The sequence below is a fragment of the Emys orbicularis genome, chromosome 1 (assembly GCF_028017835.1).
Source record: "Emys orbicularis isolate rEmyOrb1 chromosome 1, rEmyOrb1.hap1, whole genome shotgun sequence".
NCBI lineage: Eukaryota > Metazoa > Chordata > Testudines > Emydidae > Emys > Emys orbicularis.
Genome location: NC_088683.1, coordinates 354,415,110 through 354,436,897, shown reverse-complemented (window position 1 = coordinate 354,436,897; position 21,788 = coordinate 354,415,110). Strand labels below are relative to the sequence as shown.

Sequence of the window (21,788 nt, the reverse complement as noted above, 5' to 3'; positions counted from 1 at the left end):
ACCTGGCAGGATGAAGCTCTTAGCTGGAAGCCTGAATGTGGCTTTAGGCCCTGAGAGGTGGAAAATGTTGGCCAGGCCATTCTGTGCTGTGTGAAACGCTGCAGTTTGAATGTGTGCCGCAGTCGCCTTTCTCTGAAAGTCAAGCCTGGTGCAGCAGGCTTTGCCCTCTGTGCAGCATTAAGCATAGCTCGAATGTATTTGTTCCACAGCTACTTTGTAACAATAGCAGGACATCCAGAGGGAAAGCAGAGCCAGTGTGTAAGAAAAATAAACCATGGCTGCAGCCAAACCTCCCATCATCCTCTGCACCTCCGCTGCTGTCTGCTAGGCTGTAACACGTATGTGTTCTGTGTCATGCTGCTGCCTGTTATTTACCCTCTGTCTTTTCCAGTTTGCTTCAGGTGGGACGCTCTGATGGGGGTGGGAAGCTTCCAAATTCTGGGACCGTCTCCCATCTCTGCACTAGACTAACCTAAAACTTTGGCCCCGGCCAGCCCCCTCGGAACTGACCTTTGTGGCTCGGCCCGATCTCTGATTTTTAAATTTAGCTCTGTCCCACTGTGGCAAAGGAAGATTGAATAATTGGACCTGGCTATAAACATAGGCCTAGTTCCTGATGCAAAGTTAATTCATTGGGGGCTAGCAGGAGAACGCTACTGAAAAGCAGAGACACTTGGGAGGATGCCAGCCCCTGTGTTCAGTGCCTAGGCCCTGAGATCACAGGCTATGCCCACCTCAGCCTGACAGCTGATCCCAGCATTCGCTCTCGAATGCGTCTCCTAGCACCATTGCATTTCAGCTGAGAGTAAGACAGTCACCGTGTGTTTTTAGGAGGCCTTAAGCTGCTGTGTATATGACCACAGCTAAACCACCCAGGGTCACTGTACTGGGCTCTAGCACATACATAACACCAAGGGCCAGGCCACTGCTCAACATGGTGGCTTGGCCCAAAATTCTGCTCTGAACTCTGAGTCAAAGAGGGCGTCTCCTGCATCAGTGACCGGAACAGTTAGTGGCGTAACTGATCTTTTCTGCCTGTAGCTTCCACGGTTCAATCGAACAGATCATTTGTGGGGGAGCCTTTCCCTCAACTTCAATGGGCTTTGGATCATGCCCTTGGTTAGCAACCCAAATCTGCCACCTGTCAGTCAGATCCGCCACCAGGCACAGCATCGACAAGCCCAGGCACGCAGCTCTGAAAGGACAGTAGCCCAACCTCGGGTGTCATGGCATCAAACAGGAGTTGTGCGTGGCTGACTAAAGGGAGGATGTGGCTGATGCTGTGAATGAAATTTAAAGTCGTGTTGTATGGTTGGTTCCCAGCAACAAGCGCTTGAAAGACATGATCTCAAAGGGCTGTGACAGCAGCTGGGACTATAAGACGTGGCTGAGGTTGAGTTTTGATTCTGGTGCCACTAACACTGGGTGGATCTCAGCAGAAATGTGCTTAGTTGGCTCAGTACCTTTGAGTCGCCTCATACTAGCCCAGTCCAGAACAATCGGTGTTGCATTCTCACGCTGCTCGTCCCAACACTCAACTGTTTTCCCCTGACCTTTCCCTCTTCCCCACTGCTCTCTGCCTCACTCAGCACTCTGGAGCACGGGTAAGACATTTGCACTGTCTTACTGTCCATAACTGGACTTCGCAGAGGACCAGGTTCCACACACAGTGGTGCACAAATTAACTTCATTGTTATCTCCTGCATGAGCCGCCCAGGAGCATGTGTGTGTAAAATAGTGACACTGGGCCCTGTCGTTCCACTGTTCTTGCGTTTGACATGCACGAGGGGCTGCACATAGACATCTGAAGGCAGAGGATGCAACTTTGGCCTGGTTCTGAACCACTTTCCACCCATGTAAATGAGGGACGACTCCAGTGATGTCAGTGGCGTTGCACTGGAGTACAACCAATATGCGGGTCAGACCTCGGCCTGCTGGGTCACCAAAATCAATCTGTCATGGCCCTTTTGAGCTACACCCCCAGCGGCAATGGTTCGTATTTCACCCGTGACCCTACTGCTACCTGCTGCATTCTTGTGAGCCCACTGCTATTTTGCCCTTCCCGTTGCCTGGCTCTGCGGGCCACAGTAGGCCCCAGCCGTTCATTACTCTTGCTTGGTTTGTACTCCGTAAAAGACGATCACTGTTTTCAACGCTACCACAGTTGTGCCACCTCTACTCAGTCTACGCGGTGCGGGTCATGTGAGCAGCAGCCTGGCGCACACCCCATACATGCAGCAGTTAGCCAGAGTGTGTGTTTCAGTTTCAGAAGTCCCTTTGGGGTTTGTGTGTGTGTGTGTGTGTGTGTGTGTGTGTGTGTCACACCCTGCGTGTATTAGTGGCTGTTTGTTTATGTTCACACATGCAATGTAACGTGAAAACTTACGTCCGTGTGAAATACGCTAATAAAAAAAATAAGAATAGGAGGACTTGTGAGAGGCTCTTTGAAGTTCAGTTCGTTGAAGAGATGGCCACCAGGTGATTTGTTCATGGTCTGTAAGTACATACATGGAGAAATCTGAGAATAGAGAGCTCGTCAGTCTACCAGACAAAGCCGAAACAAGCTCCAGTGGCTGGAAGCTAGCACTAGACACATTCAGCCTAGACATAAGGTGCACATTTTTAACACTGAGGTTGTCAAACTAGCTGGAGAGGCTCATGAACATGGGTGCCACCTTAGGACAGACAAGACGCCATCCCCCAGTTGGTTATGATTTCTATGCTTAGAGTTCACCAACCAAGTACCAAGTGTGAACTCCTCAACAGCCTTAGCATGGAGTCAGGAACAGGCCCCTTGGGCACTCTGGATTATCTCGCCCCCCCAAGGCAAGCTTGCCTTTGCGATACATGGTCCCTTACACAACACTATTCAGGGTACTCCCAGTCCCATAGGACCAGTCACTTATCACTTATCTCAGGTTAGTGGCACCCCAGAGCTCTCACCAAAAACAACTTAAGAACAGCCATACTGCATCAGACCAATGGTCCATCTAGGCCAGTATCCTGTCTTCCAGCAGTAGCCAATGCCAGGTGCTTCAGAGGGAATGAACAGAACAGGCAATTATCGAGTGATTCATCCACTCCCAGCATCTGGCAATCAGAGGCTAAGGACATCCAGGGTTGCATCCCTGCCAATCCTGGCTAATAGCCACTCATGGACCTATCTGGCTTGAACTTATCTAGTTCTTTTTTTTAACCCTGTTATAGTTTTGTCCTTCACAACATCCTATAATAATTAATGCTCGTTTCTTTTCCTGAATTAATAATTATGTGCACAGTTAAAGATACACACAAATAGGTTAGTCTTTCTTAGGTTTCAGAAGGTAATAGATGCTGTTGTAAAATGCTTAGAAATCTTGCCCCCCCCCTCCCCCCAGCATGGGGGGACCCAGTTCCTTACTCTGAGGCATTTTTAATTCCCTTTCCCTGGAGTTCAAACTGATGGAACAGATGTTGGTGCAACAAAGTCTTTGTCCTCTTATGTTTCACAATGGCTCGTTTGGTTGCAATGGGCCTTCTTGTGTGCAGGACCAGCACTTTACACTGATTAATGCTTATTTCCTGTTTGGTGAGTTACACCGAGATGAGCAAACTTTTTGGCCCAAGGGCCACCTCTGGGTGGGGAAATTGTATGCAGGGCCATGAATGTAGGGCTGGGGCAGGGGGTTGGGGTGTGGGAGGGAGTGCGGGGTGTGGGAGGGGGTGTGGTGTGCAGGAAGGGGCTCAGGGCAAGGGGTTGGGGGTGTGGGGTGCAGGAGGGGGCTTAGGGCAGGGAGTTGGGGTGCAGGAGGGGTGAGGAGTGTGGCAGGGGGCTCAAGGCAGCGGGTTCGGGGTGCGGGCTCCAGCCCAGCGCTGCTTACCTTGAGCGGCTCCAGGGTGGCAGCGGTGTGCAGTGGAGCTATGGCAGGCTCCCTGCCTGCCTTAGCCCTGTGCCGCTCCTGGAAGCGGCCAGCACCACGTCCCCGCAACCCCTGGGGGAAGGGAGGGCAGAGGGCTCTGCGCACTGCCCTCACCTGCGCGTACCTCCTCCGAAGCTCCCATTGGCTGCGGTTCTCCATTCCCGGCCAATGGGAGCTGCGGGGGGGGGGGGGTGCCTGCAGGCGAGGGCTGCACGCAGAGCCCTCTGCCTCCCCATCCGCCAGGATCCACAGGGATGTGGTGCCAGCCGCTTCTGGGAGCACCGTGGGGCTGGCAATCCTGCAGGCCGGATCCAAAGCCCTGACAGGCCGGATGCGGCCCATGGGCCGTAGTTTGCCACCCCTGAGTTACACAGTTACAGAGGTTTACAATGCAAACACTCTGCATCACTTTATACCACAGACTGCGATGTTATAAGTGAGACCAAGGCGTGCAGCATCCTACAATCACGTCATCAGGTCTAAATACTAATCACATTCTTAGCAACATAGCGTTGTTAAAATAGATGTTAACACACAGGTAAGCCAGACTGGTTTCCAGCTATGCATTGGTCAGTGAGGCCGAGGGGTCTTGGCATGGGCTGGCACATGGGGCTGATTAACCATTGGAACAGATTACAAAGGGCTGTGGCGGATGTGCTACCGTCTGGCGCTTAAGTCATGCTTGGATGCTTTCTAAATGCTATGCGCTAGCTCAGCCCTAGGTTGTGGGCTTGACCCAGGAAGTACTACAGCGTGAACCTCTATGGCCTGTGCGGAGCAGGAGGTCAAACTACCATCGATGAGCTTAACAGTCCCCTTGGGCCTTACTCTGCCAAAATAAAAGAGCTGTGTAATTGATGTGGCGAATGCTGATTGCTATAAAAATAAATCCAGCACTTACCCCCTTGGCTTCTGGGCACCGTTTACAACCAGCACCATTACCAATTTGCTGCCCTCCTGAAAACTGAGCTGGTATTTACTTGTAGGCCATAGTGCAGGGCCTTTGGCCCCACCTGGTTCTATAGATACTGATAGTTTTGGTTTTTTTTTAATTTTCTAGCTGTTAGGGAGGCAAAGAAAAATTTCCCCTGTGCAGTTAGCCAGGCCTGAAACTATAGCGCAGCGCTATACTCCATTCAGCTCAACTGAGTGTTGGCTCTGAACCCTAATGATTGATGCTAAAATAGCAATAAAGAAGTGGGTTGTAGCCCACGAAAGCTTATGCTCTAATAAATTTGTTAGTCTCTAAGGTGCCACAAGTGCACAAGTACTCCTGTTCTTTTTGCGGATACAGACTAACACGGCTGCTACTCTGAAACCAATAATAATATTGACTCTCAGTGCTAGCAGTTTTATTTAGCAGAAACATGCAGCTAGTCAGGGATTGCCTGTGGAGCATAAGGTTGGGGGCCCATAACGTATCGCCATGTTTTCCTCCCAAACTGAGGCTTGTATGTGAAACAGCTGCTGAATTGGAGTGCAACCTCACCAGACTGTGTGAGCTAAAGTTTATTTAAAATGGCTGCGGTGGGCTGGCCGGCAGATGGGGCGGATGGGCCGGGGCTCCTCCTGCCGCTCAGGGGGCGGGGCTCCGGCTGTGGGGGTGGAGGCTCCAGGGATCTCAGACACTAGGGCCAGGGCGGGGGGCTAGCTTGCCCAAGGGGGGGGTGGTCATGCACCACCCATGAGCACCCCTGTCTGTGCTCTACCTGGTCTGTGAGACATACAGGACTATGACCTTTATGGAGGGAATGGTTTGATGGGATAAGTGATTTTAGTCAATTAGGCAATAACGTGCCATCGCTGGTAAAATGAGGGTCTGGCTGGAGAATCTTGCCTGTATGCTCGGGGTTCTACTGATCGCCATATTTGGGGTCGGGAAGGAATTTTCCTCCAGGGTAGATTGGCAGAGGCCCTGGAGGTTTTTCGCCTTCCTCCGCAGCATAGGGCAGGGGTCGCAAGCTGGAGGATTCTCTGCGACTTGAAGTCTTTAAGTCACGATCTGGAGACTTCAACAGCTGAGTTAAGGGAAAGTGGGGGGGGGTCAGCTTTTGTGGCCTGCATCATGCGGGAGGTCAGACTAGATGACCATAATGGTCCCTTCTGACCTTAAAGTCTATGAGTCTATGAGACCTGGGACTGAGCCTCAGTGAAAGAAAGAAAGAAAGAAAGAAAGAAAGAAAGAAAGAAAGAAAGAAAGAAAGAAAGAAAGTGCCACACTGTGTGTAAAATGCAGGGCTGCCCAGAGTGGGGGGCAAGTGGGGCAATTTGCCCCGGGCCCCGCAGGGGGCCCCCCCGAGAATATAGTATTCTATAGTATTGCAACTTTTTTTTATGGAAGGGGCCCCCAAAATTGCTTTGCCCCAGGCCCCCTGAATCCTCTGGGTGGCCCTGGTAAAATGCAGGCAACTGAACAGACTGTTAGTGTGCAGCAGTTACTATGCCGTGGAGGCCAGCCTCCCAATGTAAACTGCCTAGGGGATTGACACACCCGTTTCTCGTTGTTACGTGTAACGGGGTGTCTGGCTGCTGGCTGCAGGTTTGCACTCGCCGCTGCTCTCTCTCCCTGGGCTGGGTAAGGGGAGTGTGTGCGCAGCAAAGGGGCAGCAGAGCCTTTCCACAGCCAGTGCTGGTACCCCGGCACTCCTGGCTCCCAGCTCTGCAGCAGGGACGGGCTAGTGAAGCCCTGTGTTGTGGCTGGGGCTGAGCCAGCACCCCGTGAGATCACCAGCAAGCGTCCCATTGACTCCAATGGACTTTGGGTCAGGCCCGTTATTCCACCACCCAGTCACAGTGTTCCTTATGTAAGGAGCAAGGTTCTCCCCCCACCCCTCATGTGGTACCCTTGTATCCAGGCCTCCCTCACTGCTGAGAAGGGGGCAAGACTTGCCCTTTTCGACACACTGTCCTCCCAACCCTCCCTTCCCTGTGAACTCACTGAGCCCGACCGATGCTCTTTCCGCAAGTGGGTTTTATTTCCTCCATACAAAAATACTTAAACCAACAGCAGCTTTAAATCCACTTATTAAAAGGTGCATTTCCAGGTGACTTTCCCAGTGTTAAAGGCCAGCGATCGCACAGAGACAGACTCAGTTCCGCTGGGAGGGTCCTTCCTCATATCTGTCGACAGCCGGCCGCTACAGCTGCTCGCCCATCCAGCCACCTTCCCAAGCAGTCCCTGGAGCCTCCCACTGGGGAGAGGCCTATGGAAGGAGGCTTAGGCATTTCTGAAGGGAGGGGCACTTCGTAGCCATCAAGCTGAGTCCCAGAGACTAGCTGCCCTCTGCGTGGGATCACGGAGTTAAAAGGCCCTTCAGGCTCATCCGAACTCCACTGCCATAGTCATGTACAAGCAGTGCCCTGACCAACAGGCCTCCCTACTGAGCCAGCTCAGCTAACAGCACAGCGGCACCTGGCTTCTCCGGCTTGATCCCAATTCAGTGTCTGTATGGTGCCATAGCTCCCTGTTCTCCGGGTGACAAGTAGGACCTCAGCACCACACCGCTGGCCTTGCTCTCTCAGGCCACGACAGTCGGCAGATCATTGAGCTCTGAAAAGAGGAGACTTGTTGAACCACAGAAACTGCCCGCGGACATGGGTGGGTGGCTTGTTTACTGGTCCCAGGTCAATCAGCAGTGGGCATTGAAAACAACTCAATGTTTTCTTTTGCGTGTCCCAGGGGATTATTTTAGTCAGTTAGTTGTACCCAGGTTTTCAAGCCCTCGCCATTTTGTTTTCATTTCAGGGCTCGAAAGACAAATGAGGATGGAAAAAACCCTGCTAGTTTGAGGTGTCAAAAGTTTGCTGGTTTGGCTACAACCTTACAACGCCCATCTTCTCCCATCCCAAGCTCCGGGCAGTCTGGGGCATTCAGCTGAGCTGTGAACGTTTCACCAAGCTGTAATGTTAGCACAGCCACATTGCATGCACTCGGCCTGCTCCTGCTCTCAGTTAACGTCAGGTTTTCACTGATGTAACGCCATCAAAATCACAGGCGTTACAGTGCAATAAAATTGGTGTAAATGGGCATTGAATTAGGTGCTTTTTGGTGTATAGAGTTAGATGCATCTCTAACTAGTAGAGTACAGTAGGTGCAGTGTGGATGAGATAACCAAAACTTTTCCCATTTCCTGACTCCTATGCATTGAAAGTCATGGCCTTAATGTTGCATTATCACTGTTTGCTTTATACAGAATACTTAAATCCAACATGACTGTACCTCCTGAGCTCTGTTCTCATTGAACCACCAACCCAGTTACACTGTAAGTCTCTGTCACAGGCAAAATTATGGAACAGAAAAACAGGGTGCATGCTGCATACACAAAATATTAGGGTACTCTATAGAGCTCATGGACACTGTAAGAGGCTGTGCTTTGAGAACATAAGAACGGCCATATTGGGTCAGACCAAAGGTCCACCTAGCCCAGTATCCTGTCTTCCGACAGTGGCCAATGCCAGGTGCTCCAGAGCGAATGAACAGAACAGGTAATCATCAAGTGATCCATTCCCAGCCGCTCATTCCCAGCTTCTGGCAAACAGAGGCTAGGGACACCATCCTTGCTCATCCTGGCTAATAGCCAATGATGGACCTATCTTCCAAGAATTTATCTAGTTCTTTTTTGAACCCTGTTATAGTCTTGGCCTTCACAACATCCTCTGGCAAAGAGTTCCACAGGTTGGTTGTGCATTGTTTGAGAAAATACTTTGTTTTGTTTGTTTTAAACCTGCTGCCAAATTAATTTCATTTGGTGACCCCTAGTTCTCGTGATATGAGAAGGAGTAAACAACACTACCTTATTTACTTTCTCTACACCAGTCATGATTTTATATCCCCCCTTCGTCGTCTCTTTTCCAAGCTGAAAAGTCCCAGTCTTATTAATCTCTCCTCATACGGCAGCTGTTCCATACCCCTTAATCATTTTTGTTGCCCTTTTCTGTACCTTTTCCAATTCCAATATATCTTTTTTTTTTTTTTTAGATGGGGCAACCAGATCTGCACCCAGTTTTCAAGATGTGGGCGTACCCTGGATTTATATAGAGACAATATGATATTTTCTGTCTTATTATCCATCCCTTTCTTAATGATTCCCGACATTCTGTTTGTTTTTTTGACTGCCACTGCACATTGAGTGGATGTTTTCAGAGAACTATCCACAATGACTCCAAGATCTCTTTCTTGAGTGGTAACAGCTAATTTAGACCCAGTCATTTTATATGTATAGTTGGGATTATGTTTTCCAATGTGCATTACTTTGCATTTATCAACATTGTATTTCATCTGCCATTTTGTTGCCCAGTCACCCAGTTTTGAGAGATCCTTCTGTAGCTCTTCGCAGTCTGCTTGGGACTTAACTGTCTTGCGTAGTTTTGTATCATCTGCAAATTTTGCCACCTCACTGTTTACCCCTTTATCCAGCTCATTTATGAGTACGTTGAATAGGACTGGGCCCAGTACAGACCCCTGGGGGACACCACTATTTACCTCTCTCCATTCTGAAAACTGACCATTTATTCCTACCCTTTGTTTCCTAACTTTTAACCAGTTACTGATCCATGAGAGGACTTTCCCTCTTATTCCATGACTGCTTACTTTGCTTAAGAGCCTTTGGTGAGGGACCTTGTCAAAGGCTTTCTGAAAATCCAAGTACACTATATCCACTGGATCCCCCTTGTCCACATGCTTGTTCACCTCCTCAAAGAATTCTAGTAGATTGGTGAGGCATGATTTCCCTTTACAAAAATCATGTTGATTCTTCACCAACAAATTATGTTCATCTGTGTGTCTGACAATTTTGTTCTTTACTATAGTTTCAACCAGTTTGCCTGGTACTGAAGTCAGGCTTACCAGCCTGCCGGGATCACCTCTGGAGCCCTTTTTAAAAATTGGCATCACTTTAGCTATCCTCCAGTCATTTTGTACAGAAGCTGATTTAAATGATAGGTTACAGACTACAGTTAGTAATTCTGCAATTTCATATTCGAGTTCCTTCAGACCTCCTGGGTGAATACCATCTGGTTCTGGTGACTTATTGCTGTCTGAGCCGTTGCCATAGACTGTTGTAGTGCTTTGTAACCATGGGCATGCCCAGTGTTAAGGTGTAAGTGAACAAAGAGAGTAAGGGCTTGTCTAGAGAATAGTTATACCCCCAGTTTGCGGGGCACTAAATCCACAGCGTACTAGCCTGCTGTGCACTGTCCCACTCACAACGGTCCCTAGTGTGCTTTGATCTACTCTGCTTTGAAGCGGGAGGAGGGCAATGGGAGTGTTTAGTGAGTGGCAGCAGAGTACATGTGGACAGTCAGCATGCGGCAGTCTAGGGCGGTGTAGATTTACACCCCAGCTGGCCACGCACTAATCTTTCATCTAGACAAGCCCCAATCCCGTTTCCATGCTGGACTCGGTACGGAGTGCTGGAGCCACAACCCCCGCAAGTGCCGGACTCACCAGTTCGGAATTTGTTGTATGTACCATTCTCGAGCACTACGCCGCTGTCATCTGAACAACAGGAGAAGCCCTTCTCTCTCCACCTGGAAAGAGTTAAACCAGCGATGAAGCAATGGGCTCAAAGACTGGGTCAGGCAGCTGGTGCACTGAGCCCACTGCAGTGCTAACATGATACAAATATGGTCACATTTTTCAAAAGTGCCTAGGTGACTTAAAAGCCTAAGTCCAAGACTGTTCCGGGCTGTTAAACGCCGGCTGTCACCTGAATGTTAGCAGGGCTGTGTGGGTCCCTCCAGCTGCCAGCTGCAGTGAGATCTATTCATTACTGCTGTCAGCTGAACACCCAGAAGGGTGTGAGGTGTTACAGGAAATGAGCAAAAGCACAGCCCTGCCCTGCAGAGCTTACAATCGACATTCAGAGCAATGTGACAAGCTGAGCTGGACAGCAGACAAGCAAGGGTAGGGGGCAAGGAGGAGGAAGAGCTGGAGGCCGGGATGGGGGATGGAGGTGAGACAGGAGCCATTCACTCACCAAAGTGGTGGGGGTGCATGGTCCCCATGAAAGGACCAAGCAGTTTGGCATTGGCATGAAAAGGAAGAGCTGGGTTAAGAACTGTGAAGGGGAAAGCCAGGCTATTGGGTGAAAAGGAGGGGATACTGCTAATTAAAGGCCTGTTTGGATTGGACGGGTCAGCTAGTTCACTCCCCTCCATGGCAACCAGGCAGAATTAAGCTATGTCTACACTACAAAGTTACGTTGCAGTATGGCGACGTACAGCCACCGCTGTAATTAAGCTGCTGTTGCATGGCCACACTATGCTCCTTGTGTCGGCGGAGCGCATCCACTGTAGCAGCCCTTGCATTGACACAGAGCAGTGCACCGTGGGTAGCTATCCCACTGTGCAACTGGCCACAGGGTGCTTTGGGAAGGGTTTGCAATGCCTCATGGGGGCAAGTTCAGCATCACATGATGCAGGTTTCTCAATCCCATCATTCCTTGGGCATCCTTGTAGGTTTCCAGCTGCATTTCAACTGCTCGGGTAACCCGCGAGCCAGCCACCTCTGTCAAAAAGCCTGGATCCTGCACTGCTCTTCAGTATTGAGCTGTGCGTTATGAACACAAAGCTCTAAGAGGAGTTGGGGGGCAGGGGAGCTATTCTTCTGAGGGAGACCTTGACCTTTAACACAGAGCCAAAGTAGTGTGTGTAGCTGTAGTGTGCTGAGCCTGGCATTGTTTGTTTGCACCGTGCTATGAACCTTGCAATGCACATGCACCTATTACTATTGTCGGTAATGGAGAATAATAAAGATAAATTCCGTTTCCATAAGTAGATTTTTATTCCACACCCATGCAAACATACCCCTGTGTAATGCTGAGGGACACGTCATACATGCAGGGGAAAGTATCGTTAAAGGGGAAGGAACAGGGAATTCACAAGCACATACACCCATGAGGCTCTCACAGCTGGGTATGGGCGTGCGGCTGTCATTGTGTTTACTCTCCCGCAAGGGTGGAGTGCCTATGGTACTGCTGCGGCCCCAGAAGATACATGGAATGGGGGACGGGGGGGCAGGGAATTTACTAAAGTAAAGGTGTCTTGAAAACTAGGTTTTGTTTTAACACAAAAACCTTCCTCAGGAGAAGTAAATCTCTTTTCTTTAATGAATAATCTACAGTGGGTGTACAAAAACTGTATCAATTTCCCACCCTCCGTCAGTAATTTAACCCTACACAGTTTACATCTCTGTGAAAAAGTGAATGCCAGTGGTATCGGTTTTCACTTGTCCAGAGAACGTTTTAATTCTGTTTCTTTTCATTCTTTCTTAAAATCACGCCGTCTTTTCTCATAGCCTGAGGCTAAGCTCCCAGACCCCCACCCTGACTGCTCTCCCCACCAGCCTCCCGCCCATATAATACCACCCTGATGCCAGCCCCCTCCTTGTAAAGCTGCATGCCTGTGGATCCGCACCATAGCAACTATTTGCCTCCCTTGCCTTGCTATGCCTGCCGCAGCTCTTTGATTTTTACGTGTCGCTATCATAGTCCTTCGCCTCCATGCCCCAAGCAAATTCCTGAGGCTGGAGTGGAGTTGTACCTGCACAACCTCCTCTCCCCGGAGACCCAGGAGATCCACCACCTCCCGTGTACTCCAGGCAGGAGCGCCTTTGCTGCGGAGAGCCGGCTTGCTCAGCTGGGCAGCTGCTACATGAGCTCTGCACTGGCGCAAACAGGAAGAGCAGTTTCAAAACTTCCCGGGACGTTAACAGGGGAGGGGCGTTCACCTGTGTACCTGGGTGCAGGGCAGCGGAGTTCAAAACGGTGCCCAGAGCGGTCACGGTGGGCATTGTGGGATCCCTCCTGGAGGCCGACGTAAGCAAGGCAGTGTTTACATTGACCCTGCGTCGCTCTAAATATGTCACCCTAAGCGTAATGCCTCTCGTCAAGATGGTTTTATTAGGTCGGCGTAGCAGGCGAGTTAAAGCAAGGGGGGGAGGGCATGGCAATGTGTACACCTCATAATTAGGTCGACGTAAACTGCCTGGTGTCGACTTAACTTTGTAGTGTAGACAGGCCCTTTGTATCATCGGGTTTAACCCATCCCTAAGAGGTTTGCGGCCATCAACATCCCCAGAGATTTTAGCAGCAGGATATTTACCAATGCAGAGCAAATATGAGTGAGATGAGCAGGGCTGCGACTGCGTCTGTGAGAAGCCACATTATTCTGTACTCCTTTGGAGTCTGGAAGAGAACAACAGAGAACGTGTCCAGCAGCAAGAGTTTAGTCTAAGTAATACTTGCAAACATCTGATTTTTTTGTATGCAATTTGGATGATTAACCTGACTGACCCTTGTATGACACCTTCCTGCTGATGTTTAGAGTTTGCTGACCTTTGAAAGGAGCAGTCACCTCGCTTGGTGTTGCCTCCTGTCTGGATGGCCTAGTGGTTATCATTGTACCCAGAGATGGGGCCTGCCATGTCCCTGGCAGCAGAGAGGAGCCTGGACTCAATTGGAATGAATATCCTTTAGTGAGGTGACTGGACACCGAGTCACAGACAGAGCCTGTAGTTCTCTGGCTGTCCAGCTCCAAGACGAAATACAACCTGCGATGTCACAATTCAGACGCTGCCTAAATCCTGGCCTGCTGACTACTCAACAGTCCCCTCGGAGGGCACAGAGGAACATTTGGGGGGTTGTGGCAGGGCCCAGGACACAGCCCAGACTCCCAGCCCCATGCCTGGCTCTGTCCCCAGCCTCAGCGCGGCTCCACACCCAGCCATGGGCCTGCCTGCAGCTCCGTTCCAGGCCTCGCTCCCAGCCCCAACCCCACCCTAGGCCCCCTTACCCCTGTCCACATTCCCCCTCCCCCCGCCCTGTGAGACGTGGCCCCACTCTCAACCCCAGCTTGGGAGGGGCTGGGGGGAGGCACACACAGAGGTAAGGGGGGGACGCGACCCTGAAATGTTTGGGGAACACTGAAACAGGCCAACCCCAAATCCCTGGATATGAATCCCGGGAGGCTCCAGATGAGAACTTTGTCCATATCCCTGCAACAGGTTGAACCAAATCCCTAAATCTGAAGGCCTCTGACCATTGGGAAAGTCCCGATTTGGGTCTAAACTTTGCAGGTTTGGCCTATCTGGGATTATATCCAGTTTGTGAACTTGAAAGAAGTCCTGTGGCTATGTGTGAAACGTAGGAATCTTCAGGGTGGGCAGGTTATGGATGGGACCAACAGCACAGGAGACCCCTTCACCCAGCAGGGTATTCGGAGGGGTCTGGATGAATAAGGTGAGATCCATGGGTCTGTCAGACCAGCTTCTTGGAGTGGCTGGAGGAAAACACAAACTTCTCCCATCAAAGTAAGGTGATTATAATGCTCCTTTTCCTTGGGCCTCTGCCTCCAGATCATGCACGAGCAAGAAGCTAGGGTGCTGCAAGAAGTGACACACTGCCTAGACCACTAGCATGGCCAGGGGGCTTCTAGACAGAAGACCTCCCTCAGCAGGCAGGAGGATGTCTCCTCAGGTGGGTGGAGCCCCAGCTCTGCAGGGGCTCTCTAAAATTGGTTTCTTTTCCCTCTTCTCAAGGCCTGTCTCTCTCAGCTCTTGCAGGCCTCGACTCAGCTGCGTTTTTCAGCCACGCCGGGGATGTTTTGCCAGTGGGTACGTTCAATTTTATTCCTATTAATAGTCAGAATGTGGCCATTGGGTCTGAACCATCAGTGCCTCGGTGCCCCTTAGTGCCAATGTGGCTGGTCCAAAGAGATGGCAGGGAAGGGGCTAATTCCTCACCCCTTCCCTCAGGGAATAGTGGTGCAGGGGGGCCTATGCACTGCCACCATAACACCCCCAGGGGCAGAGGTGTTCCGAGTTCAGAGGAATGGGGAGAGAACAAGGCTGGTGCAAACCTGGACTCCTGCCGAGCTCCACAGGGGCCATTTAAACAGGGATGCCACTTAGGACATTGCCCTAGCTTGTGTCTGGTCGCAGAGGTCTCCCCTCCACCTCTTCCCCACAGCAGGGATGAACATGTCCCATAAAGGGGGAGGAATAGCTCAGTGGTTTGAGCATTAGCCTGCTAAACCCAGGGTTGTGAGTTCAATCCTTAAGGGGGCCATTTAAGGATCTGTGGCAAAAATCTGTCAGGGACAGTAATTGGTCCTGCTGTGAAGGCAGGGGACTGGACTGGACTTCATGACCTTTCAAGGTCCCTTCCAGTTCTATGAGGTAGATATCTCACCATATAATAAAAGGCACAGATGACCATCATCAGCCCCTGGACAGTCTTTTGGGTCCCTCTCTCCCAGAGAGCAGGGCTGGTTTTTCCCCTTACCATGAGGAAGAGAGGTCGGTTGATGTCCTTCAGAGAGTGTACGGCATTGGTGGTCACAGAGTGTACTCCGACGCACCAGGCCAGAGAGAAGAGCCATGGCTCACTGATCACGTAGAGGTTGGTGGTGATGTTGGCCTGAGCGTATTTCCTTTAAAATACAAAGACGTGTTTGCCTCAACCAAAAAGCAACTTTAAGGGCAAATGGCCTCCCTTTGGGCCGTCTCAGTGGAGTGCTAGGAGTCCGTTGAGGGGGATTGCCTTGGGAGTTCGAGAGCATCGGAGTGGACGGGGCCAAGATTGGCCAACCAGCTGATTATATGAAAAGACTGGTGTCAGTTATGATTGGCCAAACTGGAACATTTGATCCTCTGGGGACAGTCACATTTGAATAACAATGTAAAAACAGGGTTCTTTCAGTCATGCTTTTGTATTAAGGTTCAGTTTATAAAGAGTTAATGATTAGATGTTTTAATCAATAGTTAATGAATTGTTATAGAGACTAACAAGTCACTTATAAGATCAGTTTACATCCATCTGTAACACCTTCTACCGATGGGCTTATAACCATCTATACCACCTGGTTCTCATGTTTGCGACATGCTTATAACACATTCCTAAATGGAACCTTAACAAAATATGACCGTTCTTTCTAGATTATGAAAGCAAATGGTGCTTATTCTAAGTAGATATATTGTCAGTGTCAATATTTGTTGTACAATTTAACTCGATACATTGGAACACTAAACTGTTGGTAACTCTGCTTGAAATTTTGGAACAAGCATTGTTGGAAGGTGCTTCAACCTTTTCTAACTCGAAGCAATAAACTGCTGCTTTTTTGACAACTGAAGTGCTCTTGCTGTTTGGGAAAAGCAGAAATTCCAGCCACAGAGAGAAAGCAGAACAGCAGAGTTGAGTTTTTCACGAGACAGAACCATTCTAGAAAATACTGACTGAAATGTGAGTCTTTCCCTTTGAGATTTTACCTTTTCAAAGTATTGTAAACTTGTAGCGGTAGTAGTACAGTTCTAGAGCAGGGGTGGGCAAACTACGGCCCGCGTGCCACATCCAGCCGGCAGGGGGGGAGGGATAGCTCAGTGGTTTGAGCATTGGCCTGCTAAACCCAGGGTTGTGAGTTCAATCTTTGAGGGGGCCACTTAGGGATCTGGGGCAAAATCAGTACTTGGTCCTGCTAGTGAAGGCAGGGGGCTGGACTCGATGACCTTTCAAGGTCCCTTCCAGTTCTAGGAGATGGGATATCTCCATTAATTTATTTAAATTTAATTTAGGACCATCCTGCCCAGCCCCCAAGCTCCTGGCCTGGGAGGCTAGCCCCCGGCCCCATCCCTGCTGTTCCCCTCCCCCGCAGTCTCAGCTCGCTTGCTCCACTGCCGGCGCAATGCTCTGGGCGGCGGGGCTGTGAGCTCCTGGGGCAGCACAGCTGCAGAGCCTGGCCTGACCCGGTGCTCTGAGCTGCGTGGGGGCAGCGGCAGCAGCAGTGTGATAAGGGGGCAGGGAGCAGGGGGGTTGGATAGAGGGCAGGGGAGTTCAGGGTGGTGGTCAGGGGGCGTGGGCCCCGGGGGGGGGAGTCAGGAAGGAGGGGAGGTTGGATGGGGCGGCAGGGGGCAGTCAGGGGCAGGGGTTCTGGGGGCAGTCAAGGGACAAGAGAAGGGGTGGTTGGATGGGGCAGGCAGGAGCGCTGCCAGCTTTTTTGCCGCCCTAGGCGGCGGACGGTCCCGCTCCCGAAATACCGCTGACGACTGGGGCGGCCGAAGATCCAGCCGCCGCGGTCGCTGCCCCCCAAATGTTAGCGCCCTAGGCGACCACCTAGGTCACCTAATGGGTTGCGCCGGCCCGGGGGGCAGGGGTCCCGGGGGGGGCCGTCAGGAATGAGAGGAGGGGTTGGATCGGGCAGGAGTCTCGGGGGGGGAGGGAGGGCAGATAGGAGGTGGGGGCCGGGCCACGACCCCCTCCCCTAACCAGCCCTCCATACAATTTACGAAACCCGATGCGGCCCTCAGGCCAAAAAGTTTGCCCGCCCCTGGTTCTAGAGGGTTATGTCTCCTATAAATCATCCACTAGGGGGCAGTGGTCACTTCCCAATTCATTATTTAGCCATGCCAACGATGATATATATATATAAGTAGGGCCCTACTTGAATCATGGGATGACCTTCAAATATTTGCAGCTGAGTTTCAGACAACATGTGGAAAATCACAGAAAAGTAACAATGGACCTTTATTAACAGCGGTAATTTGGAAAAGCCAGAGTAGATCTATTTGTTTAAGAAAAAAATTGCTGGAATGATATCAACACTCAAGTATTATGTTATGCCTGCTAATTTTTTGATAGCCAGACATTTTGCTGCAGCTTTATTACAGTCATTAAAACAAAAGTGACCGGTACAATAAAAAATTCAGAAGTCTTAAAACAACTGCTGTAGAAATCGAGTCCAGTCACTTTAGCCTTTTACATTTTGCAGGCATTGAATGTTAGAGCAGTACTAACTGCATATTCAAGATGTATGCAAAATTCTGGATTATGCAAAGTAAGCTAATTAAAATCAAAATTGCGGTGGAAGCCAAATATTGCAGGTTCCACAATTTCCGCAATATCGTGAATGAAGTAGGGCTATATATATCAGTTTCTCCTTTTCTATAATAAGGCACCCCTTTACATGTTATCTGCATGGTGAATCTCATTCCTGTTAGAACAACTGCAGCACAGTTTCTGACGTACAGAGGAAAAGTCCAATAGATTTGGGATCTGAAATGAAGGTAAAACTATTAGGCGCCAAAGCTGTGATTCAACAAGGCACTTTAGTATAATCAGGATAGAGCTTTGCTGTGCACATAAATAAAATCAAAGGACACCAGCAGGGCCGGTTCTGGCTTTTTTGCCGCCCCAGGCAAAAAAGCCTCCCGCCGCCCCCCCACCCCCCCAGGGGAGGGCGGCGAGCCCCGCCGGGGAGAGCGGAGCCCCAGCGGCCAGAGCGCGCGGGGGGGGGGGGGCGGCGAGCCCCGCCGGGGCTCCGCTCTCCGCGGCGGCCAGAGGCTGCGCCGGGGGGAGGGCGGAGAGCCCCGCCGGGGCTCCGCTCTCCCCGGCGGCCAGAGGCAGCGCCGGGGGGAGGGCGGCGAGCCCGCCGCGGCTTCGCTCTCCCCGGCGGCCAGAGGCAGCGCCGCGGGGAGGGCGGCGAGCCCAGTCGCGGCCCCGCTCTCGGGCCGGAGCACCGCGCCGCCCCCCTCCAGGTGCCGCCCCAAGCACCAGCTTGGTGGGCTGGTGCCTGGAGCCGGCCCTGGACACCAGGCAGTTGAATTGTTAATGCTATGTGTCAATTTACATCACATTCAGCACTCTGATTTTGGGGATGATCCACCACCTGTTGCAATCAATGGAAAAATCAGGGAGTCAGGACTCCTGGGTTCTCCTTCCATTACTACCACTGATTTACTGGGATCTCAGCAAAAAGTCACTTACTTTGACATCAACTTCAGTGGCAGTTGGACTTACATGCACCAGATCATGACCACGTAGGTACAAATGCTCCTGGTCGGCATGTATAAGAGATTTGAGGAGGCTAAGCCTCCCCAAAATAAAAGAGGCTGGCAAATGTCAGATGTGGGTCACTTCTTTTTGGAGGTGCGCCGGCCTGCCACCTCTGCGCCCTGGGAGCAGGAGAGCTGAAAGCTCCCTAGAAGTGAGGAGGCCACTGGCACCCGGACCCATGGTCCTGCCCCCCCCTCCCGCGAGACCCTGCCTGTGCTCCACCCCTCCCTCCATGGCCCTACCCATGCTCTGCCCCGAGGCCCCGCCCTTGCTCCGCCTCTTTCCACCCCCGCTCTGTTTCTTCCCCCAAGGCCCTGCCCGCCGCTTGTGCCTCTCCACCTCCTCCCCCATGTCACTCGCCCTTAAGGCAAGAAAAAAGTGGGAGGGCATAGCCCTCCATTTTTAAAAGTGGCAGGGGTGGGGCTGTACGGGAAGAGGCGGAGCGAGGGCGGGGCCTTGGAGGGAAGCAGCAGAGTGGGGCAGGGCCTCGGGGGAAGAGGCCGGGTGGGCCAAGGCCTTGGGGAGGAGTGCAGATTTGGCCACGGGGAGGGGAGCGGGGGAAGGGGTGGAGCGCAGGCAGGGCCTCAAAGGGGGAGGGGTGAATCAGGGGGCAGGACCACAGTCCAGGTGCTGGTGGCCTCCCACTTCTCGGAAGCTTCCAGTGCTCCTGGAAGTAGCCTCCCCAAACCAAAGACTCATGCGTCGTCTATGCAGCTGCTCATCAGTAGGGATTGAGCTTGAGACTTTTATGGAGCTACTCCTGGAGTCAGGAGTAAGTACCAGGCTGTTATAGACACTGGTGCCAATCACTATAGGGAGACATAACCACATGTACTAAACTGGCAATTACATGTGCAGTTTTTTTGCAATTCCACTGAAGTGTCTTGCCTCCTATATGAGGCGTATACAGCAACCTACCGGATATCTTCACTGGACATTGCAGAATAGACTAGATTGAGCTTCACAACATTGTCTCTCAATAGCTGATCAACTGGGGCCTTACTGGCCATGGTGTGCTGAAACCCGGGAGCTACAGACTGAACAAAGGACCTCATAGTGTTGTCCAGCCACAGGACCTGTGAGTAACAACAGCAACTGGTGAATTAACAGGGATATTCCTGAACAGCCCCTTGTCTTCTACATAGTCCCATAATTCGAGGAAAGAGGGGATCATGCAATGACATGCCAAGTACATTCAAACGCAGGTCAGATCTGATTCTGCAGTGGGTAAATTTAAAATAAAAACACACACTCAAATACTACAGCAATATGACTTAGACTGTTCTGTCAATGGGCCTGTGGAACTCCTTGCTACAGGAGGGCAGGCAGTCAGTTACTGTATCTGGATCTTTAAAAGCACTGGATAATTTTACAGACCAATCTTTGTATTTATACCTGCTAAAATAAGGGAAATCAAACGCAGTACCTCAGAGGATGATCACCACAGGTGTCAGGAAGGAACCCGAATCCCCCTGCTGCAGTAAAGCAGTGCACATCTAGCCATGAACATTACAGGGATTTTAACCTCTCCCAGGAGCCTCAGACACTGATCATTAACAGAAGCTACATTTGTCAGAATACTTGGTAGCACCCTCCATCCAAAGCTCTCTGTGCACTTCAGCCCCCACACAGCCTGCTCAGATGGGTAACTATTGAATTTAGCCCCCATGCAGCCTGATGAGATGGACACCTATTGAAATATGTCTTTGGCTCCTTGGAAGTTTGCACTTGTTATTGCTGCCCACCACAGCCGTACCTAACTGCACATGGCAAAAGCAGGGATAGAACCTGGATCCTCAGTCCCTTATCACACGAGGTCACGGAGAATCTCCATTAGCACTATAGGGCCTATGACACACAGGGAGTTCTAACCCCATACAGTAGATGGCAGCGGTAAACAGCTAGCTAATTCATCATGTCATTCATATCCCAAAATGACAGGGAGGGGTGGCACAGGGCCGTGTGTACACAAACTTTGTAGCCATAAGTCTCGACAGGTGATGGCAACAGGGCTCGTAACCATGTCATTAAAGTGCTTAGCACAAAGGCCCCGTCCACGCTAAAGCTTCCCCCAGTGGAGCTGCACCCAGGATGAATTACAGATCGGCGTCACTCTATAGAAGCTCATAGAGCTACACCCATTGTGAGCTGCACCAGCTGGGAACTGGCCCAACTACTGAGATTGTTTTGGGAGGGGCAGAGAGGCGCAATCTAAATCCCAGAGTCGCCCTTTCTGATTGTTTTACATGAACATGCGTCATGGAGGCCTGAGACTGCCTGGGGGTTCCTAGGTGCAATGGTAATAGAAATAATCAAGAAAAGATGAGGAGCAACATTTAATGAGACCCACTGCTACAATGGCAATGCTACTCTGCAATCATGGGGCCAGATCCTCAACTGGTGTAAATGGAGCTACACCAGTTTACACCCGCTGCGGATCTGACCTTTGGTACAGAGCCTTTTACTGAGGGATCTCAAAGCAATTGGCAACCATTCATTCCGACTCAACACTTATCTTAAATCGTATAGCTAGCATGGGACTCGACTGCAGGACCCTACTCACACCTTCCCCCACGAGCAATCTCATTAAAATCAGTGGGATGATTTGAGATGTAACTATCCAGCATAGGGAAGGGTGGCCTTGGGGAAATGCATTTTTATAATTGTGCTGGACTGGTCCCTGAGTCAACTAGTCACCAGCGGGAGAATAAAATTTGAGCTAAGTCTTTCGTTGGTGAAGTCAGTGGAACGATGCTGATTTATGAGGATCTGGCCCAAAACCTCGATTCTAAAAACCACAACAAAGAGGCGAGGGAGGAGTGACAGCCCCATACCAGATGAGGGTTAATCCCTGAGTCACGGATCACTTCCAGTGTTGTATTGATCCAGGTGTTCCTGTAAGGATGTTTCTCTGGAGGGCGGTAGAGATCAAATATCACAAGTTTATTCGCACTGTCTGCAAGTCTCAAGAAATTACTTAGCTTGTAAATTGACTGATTCATTGCCAATTTTTGATCTGCACTTGACAGTGAGCCCATGCATGAAAATGGTGTGTCCTAAAAAT

The 21,788-nt window shown here is 50.7% G+C and overlaps 1 protein-coding gene across 1 annotated transcript in view; it reads right to left on the bottom strand.

The window, feature by feature from the left end:
- Positions 1–7,417: 7,417 nt before the first annotated feature.
- Positions 7,418–21,788, bottom strand: part of GDPD4 (glycerophosphodiester phosphodiesterase domain containing 4) — a 48,232-nt gene continuing 33,861 nt past the window's right edge. The window contains exons 10-15 of the mRNA XM_065397730.1: positions 21,559–21,780; positions 19,643–19,800; positions 15,182–15,329; positions 13,002–13,084; positions 10,345–10,427; positions 7,418–7,449 (exon numbers count right to left, since the gene is read on the bottom strand). Coding sequence (XP_065253802.1) covers positions 7,418–7,449; positions 10,345–10,427; positions 13,002–13,084; positions 15,182–15,329; positions 19,643–19,800; positions 21,559–21,780 — 726 coding nt within the window. The remainder of the gene's footprint in view (positions 7,450–10,344; positions 10,428–13,001; positions 13,085–15,181; positions 15,330–19,642; positions 19,801–21,558; positions 21,781–21,788) is intronic.